The sequence below is a fragment of the Pagrus major genome, chromosome 2 (genome assembly GCF_040436345.1).
Source record: "Pagrus major chromosome 2, Pma_NU_1.0".
Taxonomy (NCBI): Eukaryota; Metazoa; Chordata; class Actinopteri; order Spariformes; family Sparidae; genus Pagrus; species Pagrus major.
In genome coordinates, this window is record NC_133216.1 from 36,560,267 (window position 1) to 36,580,323 (window position 20,057).

Sequence of the window (20,057 nt, forward strand, 5' to 3'; positions counted from 1 at the left end):
GACAAATTTTGTACGTTTTTGAAACAGACAATCTTACAATTATACCAAGTTCTGCAATATTGCTCTTCCTGGAGAAACTATTGGTAAATATGCTCTCTTTCTGAATATTACCCCTTCCCCTGGCCCAATCATTATTTTTTTCTACAAGGGCACTAACATGGTGTTGTCATCAGTGTGAGGCAGAAATTAGGGGGGAGTGGGCCAGGAGGAGTCTGTGACATCAGGCTCATGGGTTGTTGGGAGTGGAGTGGAGGTGGAGTAATTCATTCATTCAAATTTATTTTGCACCACACTTTGTTTTTATTTTCACTGAATTTAATGTTTGTTTCTCTGTACTTTTGCTGTCTTTACTCATATGACCTTGTTTTTTTGTATCTGCTTCTGACTTCTTTTTGTGCTACTATTAAAATAGTATCAGCTTCACTCATTTGTTGTTCTGAAATTAACACACTTATAAGTGTATTATAGTAGCATTTGAACCACTACTTGCAGTAGTGTTAACACCAATGGTAGCAAGTAGCAATACTAGTAGTTGTAGTATCACCTTCATCAGGGTCTATGGCCTGGATTCGAGTGAGCAGGGCTTTGGTGGCTGTATCTTCATAGACGCTGGCAGTGTACAGTGACTGGGTGAAGATGGGTGGGTTGTCATTCACATCAGTCACTATTAGCTGCACCTCAGCACGGCACCCCCGCCCACCACCATCAGTTGCCTGGGCAACCAGCCTGTAGCTGGGTGTAATTTCACGGTCGAGAATCGCAGATGACTTCACCTCACCTAGGCAGGTTAGAAAACAAATGTGAAACATTGAAAGATGGAGCCATATGGGGATGTAAGTAGTATCCACAGTAATAAATGTGACTGAACTTGGCCCTATTACACTGATGAAGTGTCAATTTGCGCAATCAAAACCATACCGGTGTCCGCGTCCATGCTGAAGTCCTGGGATCCAGGACCATGTAAGGAGTACTGGATCCACGCATTGATGCCTATATCTGCATCTGTAGCTCCAACCCTCAGCAGCACACTGCTGACTGGGATGTCCTCTGGAATGGAGGCAGTGTACATAGCCTGCAGACACACATACACAGCAAAGATATAGAGACCCAGTCAATGGAATGAAATTACATTATGAAAGGTTGGTGAACCTTTGACAATTGCTACATTTACAGATTTCTCATCCAAGCAGTGTATGATGTGCTACCAAGCCGATTAAATCGGCACACATGGGGCATAGCAGAGTCACCAGCCCACTATGTTCAAGGCCGGGAACCCTAGAACACATTCTCAGCAGCTGCAGCAGCTCTTGGAGAGGGACCGATGGAGGCATCATCAGGTCCTGAAGACCATCACTGAAACCATCAGAGCAGGAGTTGAGTGGGCAAAGTGGTCGTGACCCTCCAAGGAGGTCATCGCCTTTGTTGGAGCTGGAGAGCAACCAAACTCAGCCACAAGATCTGCAGGCATCCTAAACTCAGCAAGGGTCCTGCAGATGCTGGTGGACCTCAAATGGCAGCTGAAGTTCCCTAGCCATATTGCAGCCACCATCCTGCAACCAGACATTGCTCTCGTGTCCGAGTCCACCAAGCAAGCTTTGCTGCTGGAGCTAACAGTCCCATCGGAAGACTACTTGAAAGTGGCCTTTGAAAAGAAAGGACTCCAAATACGCAGGACTGGTCAGCGACTGTCAGCAGGCAGGCTGGAGAACAAAGTGTATCCCAGTGGAGGTTGGGTGTATGGTGTTTAATGACCCGAAACACCAGATGATTCCAGGAACATCACTGAAGATGTGTCCAGAGGCATCAGTAGATGTATGTTCACAACATCAGTAAGCTGAGTCAAATAAATGTAGTAGACAGTAAAGTATCTACAACTAACTGCCATTTGCCAATGTCTTTAACTGCAACATGCAGTTTTATTCCTCACCTGGTTACAGATGGGGCTGTTGTCATTGGTGTCCAACACTGTCACCTCCACCGTTGCTTGGGAAACAAAGAGTCCATCACTAGCAGTGACATTGATTATGTAGAGGTTGCGCTCCTCCCTGTCCAGTGGCCACTTCACATACATCTTCCATTCACCCTGAACCAGACCCAGTGCAAAGACACCACGATAGTTCCCACCTGGACAACACACAGGCGAGATACATGATCAGTTAGGACAATTTGGGACATGTAAGTCAAGGTTTATTACTGATTTCCTCAAAAATAGCATAAAAGTAGTAATACAAGTAGTGTTACATGTGCAACATGTATTCTTTGTAACAAAGTTTCCCTCAACTCAATGAGTTTTGGGATTAAAAAGTGGATTCCTCTCCACCATTGCTTCCAAACATGTCGGCAGCAACGAGTTTCAGAGGTTCTGAAGTTCACTGTAATGTAACTTAATGTAATGTTAATTCTCTCTTGATTGCTGAATGAAGGGGGTATGTTCTTTATTTAATGAACATACAGGAAAATGGAGGACTAGAAAAGAAAAGACACTGGAGGATAACAGAAGGAACAGAGTTTCTGATGAGTGCTGGCTTTAGTTATTGGCAAAATGGAACACAGACACATGGGCACAAACATCATTACGACTAATGTACAGTCAGGAATTCTGGCTGTTTAATTAAATATCTTTCCTTCTGTCAGTCCATACAGTATATATAAATACTATACTATATACTATAAATGAAACAGATATTTTTTTTGACAATAAGAATGTATGTTCCTCTACGTTCTCTCTTGATTAGCTGTGGCACTGTTGTACTCAATAACATAAAGTGGTTCTCTTATGGAAGTGAGAAAGGTCACAAATCGTCTGCATTTTTGACAGCTCATTTGCTTGTTTTTTTCCCCAGACATTTCTGTTATCTACAGTATCTTTTAAACTTTCTCTCCTTGTACTGTTGAAGCAGCCCATTTTGTCTCTCCTCCTTTCTCTTCAGCTGTAGGATACTAATTACAATGCTGTTCAGGGAAAGATTTCCTTTCCTATCAGCAAAGTAATTTCTTTGATCACTATCTGTATCATTAAACACTGAGTCATTTCTGCTGATAGAGGTCTCTCAATAACAAGAGACAGGTTGGAAAAAGTCGTCAAGTAGCACTGAATCATGGGAGTTGCTGTCATTGTTGGTAAACAACTACCATTGCCAGTGAAAATCTAAATGAAGATCTATATAAAACTGAGTGATACACAGGTAGAGAATATTTTTTCCAGAGTTACTATTATTTTCCTCTTAAATAGTCATTTTTAATAATTTTGGAGTAATATTGGAGTAATAAAGCATAACCACACCCATGGGCGCCGATTCTGTGGGTGCTCCGACCCGAAGCACCCACGGAGATTGCCGAGCACCCACGTGTGCCAGCCTACACTTGTCACTGATTTGCTAATGACCACTCCCCCGCTACCTATCAACGCATTGCATTGTGATGTCAGATAAACAGGCTGGACGGCAACTTGCTGATAAAACATAGTGGTTGATTTAGCCAACAAAATGGACAAATTTGTGGTAAAAATACCAAAAATATCCACCGACCCGACACCGTCTTCCAGTGAGGACTCTACCGTGTCAACGACTGAGGACAGTAGCAGTACAGATGTTAGGCAGAAAAAAGGTCGGACTTTTCAAGCTAGCTGGAAAGGCAAATATGCATGGATAGTCTACGATGCTGCAAAAAACAAGGTATTTTGTGAGGCTTGCACTGCAGCCAAAAACATGGGCGCCCCTCTCCCATCCACAACACATGACCAAGAGTCTTTTAGAGCTTTTGTATGGGATGGTTTTTCCAGCTGGGCCAAAGCACTGGAGAGATTTCAAACTCACGAAAAGTCAAACCTGCATAGAGCTGCAGTTAGCACTGTTGCTGCTACTAATGCGGGTGTAAATGTTGCCGCATCAATTTCTGCCGGTAAAAATGAACTATCACAAGACATTGTCAAGGAGTAGGAACCTGGAAACAATCGCGGACCAGTTTATAAAACGCACCGCTACCAGGGGCAACACATTCCTCATCAAGAATGAACAAGAATGGTGAGTGACAAAACAACAAATTAAATATTTGTTATGATATAGCCTACTGTGGTACTATGTTTTAAAGGATGTGTTGGAATGGTTTTGAATTGTGGATTTGGTCCATGATTTGCTTTTATTTGAACCTTTTTGCTATAGTTTTGGCGGTTATGATTATTTCTTTCCTGGTGTGTGTTGTTAGTAAAACTTTTGATTTACCTACAACTATATTTGTCTCATTAAAAGCCAGTTGTGATCATTGACAGTATAATTAATATCAGGTTGTGATTAATGAATGAGTGGAGTAGCCTAGTTGCTGATGAGTTGGTAGGCTGTTATTGTTTACCTATACTGACTTTCAGCACAACGGACAGTTCCTTCACAGGCCTATTCGGTTACGGTATGCTATTCAATCCAGGCTGTGGTGTTGGATTGTGGATTTTGTTTCTCCTTTTGCTTCATCGGAGCCTTTTGCGTTAGGTTGTATTGACATTAACTCCTTGTATGCATCACCAGTGTGTAGACAGTGTGTTTGTGAAAGAGAGCGTGTGCATGTGTGTGTGTGTGTGCGCACGTGTAGGAAAGAGCATACATGTGTGTTCATTGCGGCCGCTGCTGTTAATTGATCTAATGTGTGTTTTACTGTGAGATGAAAGTGCGCGCGTGTCAAAATAGCAACGAGTCATGCAAGCACTGTGAGCACCCACCAGCAGAAACATAAATCGGCGCCCCTGACCACACCCACTGTGGCTTCTTAAATTTCATTTCTGCCGCCATTACGGGTCTCTCGCGTAGCCTAGAAGAGCGGTCTGTCAGGGGAACAAGCAAAACTCTGTTTTACTCTAGGATAAAGTCTGTAGGGGGACACGCTTTTTCCCTGCTGTTTCGACGGGCAGACACATGAGTTTTACTCTGGACAGATTTGGCAGGGACGCAGTTTAACCAGTTATTTTGGTCAGTGAACACGTGTGTTTTACTCTGAATAGAGTCGGTAGGGACGCAGTTTTTACCTGCTGTGTGATTGTTGAACACATGAGATTTACTCTGAATAGAGTCCAGTAGAGGTGCAGTTTTTAATCTAGCTGTTATATGCTGCCAGTGCATAAAATTAGCATAATTCAAGCTACCCACCCCTCCTAGTCCCGTTGCAAGCTCAAATGAAATAGCACAGCTAGGTCACCCACATGGGGTTTCTTGGTCAGCTACAAAAGTATCATGAGAAGTGATGGCAATAACAGTCTATGTGTACATGTTTAGTTATTTAACTTTTTATTTTAACATGTTGGTGTTAAAATTACTAAATTGCTGTATTTTTTATATTGTAATTATAATGGACGTTTTTCTTGTCATCAAAGATGCAGACGGTACGAGTGAAGTAAAGAGATCATCAAAAGTACATTTTTTATGAGGGGCAACTAACCCTCAGGTCCTTTAGTTAAGTGAATGTACGTAGTTACATTCCATCACTGTACCCAGTACTCAATAATGATTTTAAAAGTAAGCAGATTACATGATAAAATGCATACTCAAGTACAAGTGCAATTACAGACTTGGGAAAAAAAATGCACCTAAAAGTTGGAAGTATCTACAAAAAAACTGTTCTATTAATTTGGGTGGATGTAATTAGTTTCTTTCACCTTCTTTCGCCAATAGTGTTTTTCGGTATAATGATGTTGCCTGTATTGACTAATCAGAATTAGGGCTGCAGCTATCAATTGTAATTTCAGTAACAGTCTACTACTGATATTTCCATTGAGTAATCAGAAATATGCTTCCCCAAATCACAGATCAGATTTGTTTGTTTTTGGAATCGTCTATAATTATGCTCATCTGTATAAACCTTAGCCGTTCTCATTGGTCATCGTCTTTGCTGATTAGAAACGGTTTTAAAAACGTGATTTCTTAAATTTTTACACTGCTACAATTGTACCGTTATACACAATGGGTCCCAAGGGTCGAATCCTGATGTTGAGTTGCTTAGAGCATTATATTCATCCTTATAGTCCAGGCTATTCCAACATGTTCTGAGTATCTGAGACAAGTAGATATATCTGTTAAATTGTTGATTCTCATTTTGATGATTTCAAATGTTTTTGTGCTCCTGTCCCACACCCTTTGAAACAGTAGCTTATCTAGTCAAATGTAATGTGAAGTTTGTGCATTCCACTTGTCATTAAGAAAAAGTCCAGAGTAGTGATGGATTTTTCACTTTAATTGTGTAATGTTTACAGTGTTAATCACACCAACTAAATGTTAATATGATTGATAGACTGGCTGAGCTCCCCAGCAAGCAGCTCCTTTGCAAGCTCCAGTGGAGACAATGAGGCGGACTCTGATGACATCATAAATCTTTTTGGCTTTACTTGGTCCAGTACAACACTCCTTTTTTGCTGAAGGTGTCATTTACACATTGATACTTTTTTGGATCTCATACAGCTAAGTGTGTCTGTGTGTCTTCAACGCGTGTCAAAGAGGACTACACAAAGGGCATCACTTCCTTGTTCTCATACCTGGCTAATCTCAAGAGCAACTTTGGCTATGAATCAGAATCAGAATCAGAATCAGAAATCCTTTATTTGTCCCGCAAATGGGGAAATTCCTTAGTCACAGCAGCCAAAGGACAGTATCACACTTAAACAATAATAAAAAGTAAAAAATAAACAATATAATAGAGATAAGAAATAGAATTAACTCGTATATACATAGTATTTACAATATGAACTTGGTATTTACAATATGACATAGTATTTATAATATGAACAGTGTAAGTATAAGCAGTTTTGTATTTTTATTTACAAACATTAAATAATAAATATGGGTATTAAAAAATTGTCCAATTAGTGCAAACCAGAAAGTGTGTGGATATGTGTAGAGTTTAGTATTGCACAGTGCACATGTGAGGTCTACTGGGAGCAGTGCTGGTTGTACAGTCTGACAGCAGCAGGAAGGAAGGACCTGCGATACCTCTCCGTCACACACTTGGGATGTATCAACCTGTCGCTGAAGGAGCTGACCAGTGCAGTGATAGTGACCTGCAGTGTAAGTACATTCAATACTTTTCTCTTATATTTTAGATTTTTTGTTTGTTTTTTTGCTCAGAGTGTAAATATGGATTAAATTGTAAATTGTTTTACTGTTGAGCTATGTGTTTATTTTCTGTTTGCGCACCATCTCTGCCATGGCTCTCATCTCTGGTTTTAAATCCCAGTAGAGATCAGCACTGTAAGAGCCAGACCTGTTGACTGTGATTGTGCAAATTCTTCATCTGTGGGCACAAATGCAGTTTTAAGGATACAAATGAAAAGATATTTTAATCTGCTCGTTTAAACTGAATAGCACTCTTACCTTTAGGAGCACCACTACAATGCAGAAGATGGGAGTGGGTATCCGGCATGAACACTGAAGTTTGTTCAAAAGGAAGCATCAGAAAAGCATCTTTTTCCTTTGAGTTTTTTATTTTTATTTTAGTTCTTTTACTGGTTTGGTATCTTTTTTGTTTTTACTCCTCTGTATTTATTCTGTGTCTGAAATGAATAAAATCAACGTATGGGATACTTGCAGTTTCTGAGCGCTGTTTTGTAAATCCTAGGACACAATGCTTGTATGCTGGGTTAAGAACACAAATGCCCTCTACAGGAAGGGACAGAATCGTCTCTATTTTCTGAGACGATTGAGGTCATTCAACATCTGCCGGACTATGCTCAGGATGTTTTATGAGTCTGTGGTGGCCAGTGCTATACTCTATGCTGTTGTGTGCTGGGGCAGCTGGCTGAGGGTAGCGGACGCAAAAGGACTGAACAGACTGAGCCGCAAGGCCAGTGACGTTGTGGGAGTGGAGCTGGACTCTCTGACGGTGGTGTCAGAGAGGAGGATGCTGTCCAAGTTACATGTCATCTTGGACAATGCCTCCCATCCACTCCATGACGTGGTGTTCAGCCACAGGAGTACATTCAGCACTAGACTGATCCCACCAAGATGCACCACAGAGAGCCACAGGAAATCATTCCTGCCTGTGGCTATCAAACTGTTTAATTTCTCACTCTGAGTGTGGCATTATTGCTCTGTATATATGTACATTTCTTGTATTTTTGTTTTGTTTTTGTTCATATTGATATTATTATTATTATTACTATTATTATTATTATTTCTGCATATTCTGAATTTTGAATGGGAGCAGCTGTAACACAAACAATTTCCCCTAGGGGATAATAAAGTATTTCTGATTCTGATTCTGATATAGAATAGACAAACCCAGTCATTGGTTCCACCACTGTTACAGATGGTCCAAAAGCTATAGAGACCTCTCCAGAGAGGAAAACTGGCTAACTACAGAGAGCCTGTGTTGCAAGGCCATTGCACTGATGAAGCATACAGCTGATGAAGCAGCTGTCAAGTAGGAGATGAAAAAGACCTGTGGCCTACTGTACTACTGACAGGCAGAAAGTCCTTGAACAAAGCCGTGGCCTCACACAGACAGGCGAGCTTCAAGACCTGGTTCAAAAATGCTGGGATTTAAAACCAGAGATGAGAGCCATGGCAGAGATGGTGCGCAAACAGAAAATAAACACATAGCCCAACAGTAAAACAATTTACAATTTAATCCATATTTACACTCTGAGCAAAAAAAACAAACAAAAAATCTAAAATATAAGAGAAAATTATTGAATGTACTTACATAGCCAAAGTTGCTCTTGAGATTAGCCAGGTATGAGAACAAGGAAGTGATGCCCTTTGTGAATCCACAGCTGATGTGGAAAATGGTTTGCTAATTGGAATATTGGAATTGGAATAAAATATTTGGAATAAAATATTTATACTGATATACTAAGTATTATACATGGAATGAATGTCTGTCATCAATAATGATATTGTTGACAAATTTGTACTTGTTTTTTAGGATGGGACAGTGACATGTCATCCATTTTGATCCTTGTCCACCTTTTGCCACCCTCACCTCATGGCCACAAGAGACCAGGAAACCTCTGAGCTAGACAAGCCAGCTTGTGAAGTTCATCGAGGTAAGGTTACATTTCAATTAAATTTGAGGGATGATCACTGTTATGTCCTCATTCCTAATCCTATTAATCCTTGTTAAGATTGTAGTTACATAATGTTAAGGTCATGTTTATCTGTTGTTTAAAAACATTTCCTCAAACTGCTTGAGACCGTGATTCATTTTTAATAGCAAACTAATGACGTTTTTGTGTCACAGATGGGGACCAGCATCCAGCGGCATCTGGACAGCATCACTGAAAGCCTTCAACCCTATCTGCCTGCAATGGGGACCAAGAGGAGTCTGATTCACAAGTACTTCATTGTGATTGACAAACAGGCTATACCTTGTAAGTCACCAGACTCTTGTGCCTGTTTTAATGAGCTCTTTAAAGCTCATTATGTCTTCAGTACCTCCTACAACCACGATCTGGTAAATGTGTACAACTTCTTAAAGCCCACCATCTATGAAATAGATGTTGAAACCACTAAAGTGAACCTGAGGGTTGCAGAGTTGAGGGCTTGGATGCTACACTGAGTTGATATTAAGATGGTGTTTTAGAAGGCCGGGATGATTCATTGAGTTGATCCTGAGATCTTGTGTTTTATTTGCAAAAGCCATCAGGCAAATGCCAATTCCCTGACAAAGCCCTTGAAGTTGGTCCGTGGACTTTGCTCAGAAAAAACACTTTGTCTTAAATGCAGTCAGGCTGGCTATTCACAAGTTTGATCCAGGTGAGGGTCCCGCTACAGCTGAACACTTAGCAGCAAGTCATTATGATGAACTGCCATCTAGAAGTGCCCCTTCCCATTCAGTCCTTCTCAGCAAGAGTCTTGTGTGTTCAGCTGTGCTGCTACTGTAGCTGAGCCTAAAATGGCAGGTGTAGGTGAAACAACCATCAACTCTTTGGTTATTCCAATGGAAGAGGTAGTTGATGATATCCATAATCAAGCAAATTAATCTGTGAACAAGTGTCTATCTTTAGAAGACCCCATCATAAGGGACATGAGTGTAAAATTGTGTTTTGAAAAATGGAAAATCCTTTGGTGTGTTAAATTCCAAAAGTAAAAGACAGCAGTATTTTACAGAGAGGTGGGGAAGAGTAGACCCAGTTGAATATGTTCTTGGTAGAAGATTTGATACCCTGCACAATCAAACTACAGCAGCCTATGATCAGGTTGTTGTTACCGATATGTTTGTTTACATCCCAATTCTGAAAACGTTACAGTATATTTACAAACACCCTTATATAAAGGAGATAATGCAGGCTGATTCTAGTTCAAAAGAAAATCTCCTTTGGACTTGCATCAGTCTTGTAATGACCTCCATGGAGATCATTACAAGAGTCATCCTCTGTTTTCCAAGCAGAAGCAGGCAATTCAGATTCAGCTTTTCTATGATGATTTTGAAACTGCAAATCCTCTAGAATCAAAACGTGGAATACATAAATTAGGAGCAATCTATTTCACCTTGTGGAATGTACAACTCTAGTCTGCATAACATTCATTTGGTGTGTTTATTTCATACCCATGACACTGAAACATACAGCTTTTCTAAAATACTTTATCTACTTGTGCAGATATATTGTACAGGATAAATAGCACTAGAGAGGGATGGAATAAGGGTCCCCCGTATGATCAGCCAGTGTATGGAACTACTGTCCAAATTACAGGTGACAACCTTGGTCTTCATTGCTTGTTTGGTTTTGTCAAATCATTCAGTGCCAGAAATTGCTGCCGCTATTGTCTTGCTGGGAAAGAGGACTTTCAGACAGAATTTAATGAGGATTCACCGAAGATAGTTATGCGAACTCAAGCACTTCACGCAGAACACCAAAAATGGAGGCAAATCCTAGTCTTCCCTACGTGATGGGTGTTAAACATTCATGCATTCTGAATTCCTTGCTGTACTTTAATACCTGTGAAAAATTCTCAGTCAATATTATGCATGATATCTTGGAGGGAGTGGCACAATATGAAATGAAACCGTTAATACTGCACTTGATAGACAAGTACACAACATCAAAGGAAGTAGATTGTCACGGTGCTACTGTTGCAGCCCTGTTGTTTTTCTGTGTTCGATTCCCCCTACCTGCTTTTCCTCCCTCCTTTTCTCCCTCACCTGCTCCTTCTCCTGTGTGTGTGTGTGTGTGTGTCTGTGGGCATGGCAGCAGCAGCAGCTGCTCTACCTGGTCTCTCCACCACTTCGGCGCTAGATTATTACATCCCACACGGTGACTGTAGTGCTGCGACGTAGTGTTTCCTAGACACTCAAAGTATTTTGTGTTTTCACCTTTGCGCTAATGACCTTGTTCTTTGGCTGCAGAAATCTCCAGCGCCATTCTGTACTGCTTCCAGTTTGCTCTCCTGTGTTCCTCCATGCCGGCTCCAGCCAACCCTGCTTGCCTGACTGCCTGGTCCTCTCCTCCCCATTACCCTCCGGACATCACAGTTTGTGAAATAAAATCCTTTGTTCACTGACTTCCTGTCTCGATATCTGCATTTGGGTCCTAAGAAAAACCCCCACCGTAACATAGATGGGAGAAGTAAGAGCTTTACCTATGGCTACATGGAGCAAAACAACAAACCTCCTGTACTGAAGTTGGGAGAGGATTCAAATGACTTGGGGCTAAATGCCATCCAATCCTGGTGTTTACTTCACAATCTACCACTTATCTTTTCAGATTTAGTTTGTCAAAATGATCAACACTGGTATTTGATACTGTTGTTGCTTCAAGTAGTAAACATTGTATTTTCTCCAGTGTTATTAAAGGGTATTACTATTTTTCTTGAAACATTTGATCGCTGAACATCACAGGTTATTTAAGCATTTGTTTCCAAACAAGAAGCTGCAACTGAAGCATCATTTTATGGTGCATTGTCCTAAATCTATTCTTAAAATTGAACCACTTTTGCATTGTTGGTGCATGCGCTATGAAGCAAAGCATAATTTCTTTAAAAAACAATTGAAAAGCTTCAAAAATATAACTAAAATATTGGAAGAACCACCAAAGTCAAATAGCTTACAGTTGGCAAACATTTGACCCCAAAAGAAGGGGCCAAACACCATGGAAATGTGTATCAATCAGGTTTGGTTGTTTATTGTTCTCTTTCTGTTATATTTCCTGGTGCAAGAGCACTCTCCTTAGTTAATTAAACACCTGACTTTAACCAGAACCTGTCCCAGTGTCGCATTCCTCCTCATTTCTTTTCCCCAAATATGTTACTGCTCTCCAAAACGAGCCGGGTCGTAACATTCATAATTATAGTTCAATGTGAGAGGTCAGTTTTTCACAAAATCCACCATGTTGTTGTACTGTTAGTTACTTTCACACTACAAACAGTGTGTCTTGAGGAGCATTTTAATGCATTTCAAGTTTTGTGTACAACAGATGGACCTCATGTCGTTGATGTCAAAGAACTTTTCTGTTACAAACCATTTGATATACGGATGTCATACAGTCGTGATGATTCAAGTTTGTTTATTGTTCCTTTCTGTTTTTTGTGCTCTGAAAAGTGTGCACAGTAAGATCTTTAAAACACCAAATGTGTTCTATTGCAAATTTTTATTTTTCATTTACATGTACAGTTGGAACACAGGCCAAATTTTTATTTTCATAACATAATATGGTGGAAAAAATTGAACGTAAGTGATGTATTACACATTTCTCTTTAGGTGCTTTGTGTCATGATCCTGGTTGTGATTCTGTTATTTCTTGTTTTATTTTGAAATTGTGCCCTCATGTGTCATGTGTTGCTTTTCAGTTCCTCCCACTGTGTGATTTCCTGCCCTCCTTCTGTGTTCACCTGTGTATTGTTTGTCAATCAGCTCTGTGTGCTCCCTGATGTCCTTGTCAATTCATTCCTGTGTTACCACCCTGTGTTCCCTCTACTTCATCCACCTGTGTTATCCCCCTGAGCCTGTTCCAGTGTCTTTGAGTGTCTTCTTGTGTCAACCCCTGGTATGTTTTCTGTTTTTTGTTCCTGGAATTATGTTTCTGCTTTATTCCTCGTGTTTTTCCTGAGTTGTATTTTGCTCTTCTTAGTTGGTACTTTGTTTTAGATTTTGTTTGCTACTTAATATTTTCTGGTATTCTACTCCACCTGGTTTCAGATTATATGGTTTGTGGATTTTTGGCTTTTCATTAAAAGCTTGTTTTCATTTCTTAATCCTGCTTGCCTCCTGTGTGTTTCTGCTTTTGGGTCCTCACCTTTTGATAAAGTATAACACTTTGTTGAATACTGAATACTGATTTCTGATTTTTTGACCTTGAGCTTAACAATAACCTGTCAGTGTATTGTGGTTGAGTGAAATACAACCTTATTTTCTAAGAAATACCTCTATATGGAGGGAAACACAACTCTATATTGACTTTATTACTTGCATGTATTGAATGAAATAGAACTCTGTTAAGTGAAATTAATTCTATATGGAGTGAAATACAACTCTACTTCGATTACAATTCTATAGAATTAAATAAAACTCTGTCACGTGTAATTTAATTCATATAAGGAGTAAAACACATTCTGTATTGAGTGAGATACAACTGTGTTGAATAAATTAGTCTTAGTTATGCTACGCAGAGTAAATTATCATGTAGAGTAAAACATATACACTGGAGTAGAAATTACTCTGAAAGATTAACTCTGCCACAAGAGTACATTTTACTCTATTTAGACTGGGACCAAATGTTATCTTTTAAAATGTTATTCAATTTGAGTAAAATTTACTCTGCAAATTTTTTTACACACAATAGTAAACAATAGAGTGGCTAGATAGCTTGTTCGCCAACTTCCTTCCTCACTCTCTAGTGGTTCCTGTATTTCCCCCAGAAGTTATAGCAACTACAGTTGCTGAAAGGGATATGATGCCTATGACAGTCAAATGAAATGCATGATTTTCTTGAGTAATAGTACAGATTTCTCTGGGTTTGAACATTGTTGCAAACATTTGGAACAATGCAAGTACACAACTTAACAAAATATATCACAGGTCTAGTGTTTTTTAGACATTTTAAAGTGGAAATGTTACATATTATGCCTTTAATGCAACTTTGAAAATGCATCTTGCTTTCCCTTTTTTGTTTTCGTTTCCCTTAACTGACCGATATCTCTTTGATCTTTGTGACTTTTTTTGTCATGTCATGAAAACTGTTAATCTCCTGTACATCTGGAAAAGGATATGATACTGAAAACCCATTGATTTTCCATGGGTAAACTGCAGTGGCGCGAGTTACCTGAGTGACATCACATACGTTCATCACTTATGTAACTTACGATAAGAGACTGAATGTGGTTATTTTAAAGGTGCCATTTGTAATTTCCAGCCACCTGCTTTCATTATTATTTATTATCACTTAATTTGCTTCTATGCAAATTCATTATTGCAAGTTGTTAAAAATTGTGTGCATGTATGTATGTCAGACATGGTGTCTCTCCAGGAGGTGTTGTTTGCAGTGATAAAGTTGTTTTTCTGGAGCCTCTGCATCTTTGTGTTTCTTCATATTCTCCTGCAGCACACTAGATGCTACAGTGATTCACTATCACCCCCTGGCCAGGAGGACTTATAAGAGAAGGTATTACAAGAAGAGACTGCCTGTACCATGTTGCTTAGCAGTGGATATCTCTGCAACACAGTACATAGGCATCTTGGACATAACACCAGATCTGTTACTTCTTCACACTGTGTTGATAGGGTTAGTTAATTTTTTTGAATGTTTTAAACTTAGATTATGTCCAGATCTTACAAAATGCACCTTTTTAAGAGGAAGTATGATCTCTTCCAACCCCTAAACCTATTCCCAAACCCTAAGCCCTGATCCTCACCCTAACCAAGAAGCTTATTGTACTTGTAAATATTTGAATTTACTATCCCATGGAGTGTCTTTTCATTTGAATCATAATTTGAATGATGTAAGAATTATTCATTCACATTTATAGCACTTATTATAATTTATAATATGAACCCACATGTTTTGCAGTGAAATTTATATATTTTGGCACTTATCTTTATTTTAAGCACTTAGGAGAAATTAAAATATAAATCTTTATCGAAAAATATAGATATTTATACATTTTCTTTTATACTCTCGTGATAATGATAATGAAATGTAATTTCTTAAATAAATTGGATTATTTATTCAAACTGCCATTTTTACTTTGCTCAATTTTATTAACAGGCCAAGCTAACAGCGAACCATGGATACCCTTCGCATTTTAAATGCAACAATCCTTAGTCCCTCTTGAGCTACTGGTCGTTTTAATCATTTTATGTATTTAAATTAACATAGATGGTTTTATAAAGAACATTTTACAGTACTTTTACTTATCTGGTCCTCTTGTGCCCTTGCCCCTCGAAGCACTCATTTAGAGTGTTGTTTTCACCCAAACCTAACCATGTGGTTGTGGTACATTAACCTAATCAAACTGTGACCACTTTACAACATTAATACAGTCCAAAACTCAACATATGTCATATTATGTGAAATGTTTGCTTGAACCCAACACAAGGTTGCATATTACAAATTACTTTCTTTAGTCTTTATTTTGAAAGTCTAACCAAACATTGCATTTTAACATATTATTGCTGAATTGACTGCAGTGCCCGTTACGTGCAAAACTAGTGCTACAGGGGTTAGCATCATAGTTTAAAGCTTAAAGTCACTGAACAAGCTGCCTCTGATGATTTGGGAGTGAGAACATGTCGGCCATGCAGATATTGTGGAAAGCAAGAATTTTAAAAACGCTGACGCTGGATGAAAAAAAAAAACATCTTCATTTAACGATTAGAATTGTACAGTGATAGTTACAATTCAATGATAGACATCTACAGTGGTACTCACCTGTGATGTGGTAGCTGACTTGTCGGTTAACAGCAGAGCTGTCATCATCCCTGGTGTTCAGAACAGCCACCACCTCACCTGGTGGGTCACTCTCCTGAACTGAACCAAAGTAGTGTTGCTCCAAAAACCCTGGTGGGTTGTCATTGATGTCTGACACAGCTACGGTCACAGTGGTCGTACTGGAAAGAGACAGGGTCTCCCCAAGGTCTGAAGCCACCACTGTGAATGTGTAGGATGGATTGGTCTCATGGTCCACATCCTTGCATGTGGATATCCAGCCTGTGTTGCTGTCAATGCTAAAGGTGCCAACCAGTGTCTCTGAATCCCCTTCTGACTGTATTAATACCCCAAGACTGTATGTAACCTGACCATTGGCCCCCGAGTCTGTATCTAGGGCTTGGACTTGAACAATTCTGGTTCCAACTGACATTCCCTCCATAACTGTGGCCTCATAGGAGTTGGCCGCAAAGACAGGTTTGTTGTCATTTAGATCAAACACTTTGACTTCAACATCAACAGAAGTCACAGAATCCAGCTTAGCCTGTTGTACAGTGGCAGTGATTTTGAAGTGGTATCTTTTGATCATCTCATGGTCCAAGGGCTTATCAAGCTTGATTAAACCTGTATCTTTTTCCACCACAAACATGCTATCTCTGTTGTTTTCTTCGGTCTCTCCATTAACCAGGGCAAAGATAGCAGAGACTGAGACATATCCAGGAGGAGGGTTTATATGCACTGTCCCTATGGCTGAACCTATGGGGGTGTCTTCTGGTATGCTAAATAAGTACTGATGTTGGCCAAAGGAAGGAATAAAGGCATCTGGAGAAAGAACATGGATGTAGACAGATACTAAAGAGTGCCTGACTGGATCGCCTCCATCCACAGCCTTCACAAAAAACGATAATACAGAGTTCCTCAAGTGGCTGAAGCTGCCTTTAGTCACCATCCAACCATTGTCTGGGTCTATCTCCAGAATATCTATCACAGGAACATGTGCCTCACTGTAAATGGAATATGTCACTTTGGCGTTAGTGCCATCATCAGGATCATAAGCCTGAATCTGTGTCACCAAAAAACCTTTAGCTACATCTGATTTGACTGAAGCTCGGTACTCTGTTGCGCAGAAGCGTGGCACATTATCATTATCATCCAACAGAGTAACTTGTACTGTACAGTAAGAGACAAATCCACCTGAGTCCTTGGCTGCGACTGTCAAAACAATGTCTCTATATCCTGGGTCCTCACGATCAAGCTTTTCTCCAGTGGTGATTTGACCACTTGCATCAATGTTAAATTTGTCCATGCCGATATCATTAACAAAGGAATAAATGATGTGACCAAACACTCCAGGGTCTGCATCTGTTGCCTTAACCTGCAATTAAAAAATGTTTTAGTACAGATATCAGTACTTTATATTTATCATATTATTTTATCAATGCAACTTCTGCAACATTAACAAAAGGGAAAAAAAATAATATAAACAGCACATACCTGTATAACTTTGGTTCCAACAGGAGAATTCTCTCTTAACTCTGCTTCATACACATTCTGCCCAAACACTGGACCATACAGGTTGGCCCGCAAAACCTTAACATGAACCTGTGCAGTGCTGGTGAACACCCCATCAGACACTGAAACATTGAGGCTGTAGACAGGGTCCATTCTTTGCTTTCGGTGGCTGGACAATGTGATGATTCCTGTCTTTATGTCCATCACAAAGTTCATTCTTTCATTTCCTGATAAAATGCTGTACTCCAACTTGTCAAAATCAGAGCTGTCAGCATCTGAGGCCTGGACACAGGTTACAAAGTGACCCCTAGGTGCTAATTCATTCACGTATGCCTCATAAAGCAGCTGGTTGAAAACTGGAGGATTGTCGTTCATGTCGTTCACCACAACTATGACTGATACTTCACTACTCAATGGTGGGAAGCCATTATCGGTGGCCCTGACAATAAAGTCATACCTCTGGACGAGTTCAGGGTCTAACATACGTGCTGTGAGGATTAATCCGCTGCTACTATCAATGTGAAAGTAGTCTGTGCTGTTATGCACATCTGAGAAGATCTGGTAGCGAACAACATTGTTCTTCTCTGAGTCTTTGTCAGTGGCAATAACTTGAAGTGCTGGAGTTCCAATCATGGCTGTTTCGGACAAAACTACTCTGTATGACATTTTCTGGAAGATAGGAGGGTTATCATTTACATCCTGGACAACCACATCTACATCAACCTCAGCACGTGCACCAGTCAGATAGTCCGTGGCTCTAACAGTCAGGTGGTAAGACGATGCTGTTTCATAGTCCAAAGAGTGGATGACACTTATGACTCCGGTATCAAAACCAATGTCAAACTGAAGATATGGATCTCCATCAACAATGGTGTAGATAATGTTTTGACCTTCAGGACTAGTGGCATTAATGCCAAGGATAGGGGTGTGCACAGCCACATCTTCATTTACAAAGACAGAATAAAATGATTTGTCAAAGACAGGCATGGCTTTGTTAACTACAGTGATGGGGAACTCTATAGTAGATGAGAGAGGTGGATAACCACCATCTCTGGCATAAATCACCATCTGGTATTCCACATTGGACAGGTCAGACTCAAAAGCTCTCTTGAGTATAACACTACCTGTCTGTTGATTGATTTCAAAGTGACCATGGTCATCCTTGAGATAGTAAGACACCTCTCCATTAATCCCTTTGTCGACGTCTACTGCCATTACCCTGAAAATGGGTGAGCCTGGTTCAGCTTCTACTTGCACAGCTGCATAATAAGGAAGTCCAACAAACACAGGGACATTATCATTTACGTCCTCAACTTGGACTCTAACCATAACTCTGGCCACGTGCAGACGGTCATGCTCCCTTCTAGCCTCGACAACCAGTTCATAGAACTCTTGCTCTTCACGATCAAAGGGTATACCCGTGGTTTGGATCACGCCAGAAGTTGGACGGATTGTGAAGCATGTACCAGCATTCAACAAAGTGTACTTCAATGGTTCATTTAGATGGTTTCCCACAGCATTGACCACAGCCACTTTGGTGATATTTGACACATTCTCTTCAATAGATGAAGAGTAAAGGCTATGTGTGAATATGAGACCAGAATCCAGAGCTTCTCGGACAAGAATGGTCACCAAAGCTGTGCTAGAGAATTTCCCATCTGAAACTTTGACACTGAAGCGAAAATGTTCTTTGGAGAAGTTAACATGTTTGACTATGATGACTCCACTGGAAGGTTTAATGGCAAAATGCTCCAGTGCTCCATCAGTCAGAGAGTAGGTAAGCTCTGTAGAGACATCTTTGTCAGGATCTGTGGCTGAAACCTGCAATGCTTCTACTCCCACATATGTGGGGAGTAGCAGGATTGTTTCATAGGTATTCTGGGTGAAGTATGGTGGTGAATCATTTGTGTCAATCACTTGTATTGTGACTTCGGTTGGACTGTCTGCTGTCAATTGCGGCCTGCCATTGTCCCTCACATGGACATGGAAGTAGAAGGTGGCAAATGTCTCATGGTCTAGATTTGCAATCGTTCTGATGGAGCCAGTTCCAGAGTCTACTGTGAAGAACATTTTTGCAGTGTCCTCAACAATTTGGTAGACCAACAGAGCATTTTGGTTGCAGTCAGCATCAGTGGCCTTGATTACAAGAGGAGAGTCATCTGGGTTTAAGACCACACTATTGACTGGTGCTGCCTCACTGATGCTGCCACGATAGTGAAGCTGCTGGAAAACTGGTGGGTTATCATTCTCATCCACTACCTGGATTAAGAGAGTAGCATTGGAGGCCATGCCAGCCATGTTGATAGCCTGGACTATAAGGGTGAAAGATGCTGTAGTCTCATAGTCTAGAGGCTTTTGAGTAGTAATAACTCCACTGTACTGATTTATCTGAAAAACCCGATTGGTGTTGCCCTGCTTGATGTCATATGTGAGGGTTGACTGGCTGAGCGCACTGACTGTGGTGACAGAGGTCCCCACTGCTGCATTCTCTACAATCTCAGCTTGGTACTCAGGCTGAGGGAACTTTGGGCCAGCGTTGTCTGAGAGGGTGACAGCAATCCGCACTATAGTAGTGGTGGACAGTGGAGGGGAGCCATTATCAGTAGCTCTGACAGTGAGAACATAATGGCCTATGCTGGACAGGTCCAGGTCATGTGCAACAGTGATGAGTCCCAAAACTGGTTCCACATGAAATGCATTTCCATTGTTTCCT

At 40.3% G+C, this 20,057-nt stretch overlaps 1 protein-coding gene across 3 annotated transcripts in view; it reads right to left on the reverse strand.

Annotated features, from left to right (window-relative positions):
* The window catches only part of fat3a (FAT atypical cadherin 3a), a 208,623-nt gene that overhangs the window by 92,339 nt on the left and 96,227 nt on the right, over positions 1 to 20,057 (reverse strand). For all 3 annotated transcript variants that reach the window (XM_073493718.1, XM_073493717.1, XM_073493710.1), the window contains 5 exons: positions 17,327 to 20,055; positions 15,836 to 17,207; positions 1,928 to 2,124; positions 919 to 1,072; positions 545 to 778 (listed from right to left, as the gene is read on the reverse strand). In XM_073493718.1, coding sequence (XP_073349819.1) covers positions 545 to 778; positions 919 to 1,072; positions 1,928 to 2,124; positions 15,836 to 17,207; positions 17,327 to 20,055 — 4,686 coding nt within the window. The remainder of the gene's footprint in view (positions 1 to 544; positions 779 to 918; positions 1,073 to 1,927; positions 2,125 to 15,835; positions 17,208 to 17,326; positions 20,056 to 20,057) is intronic.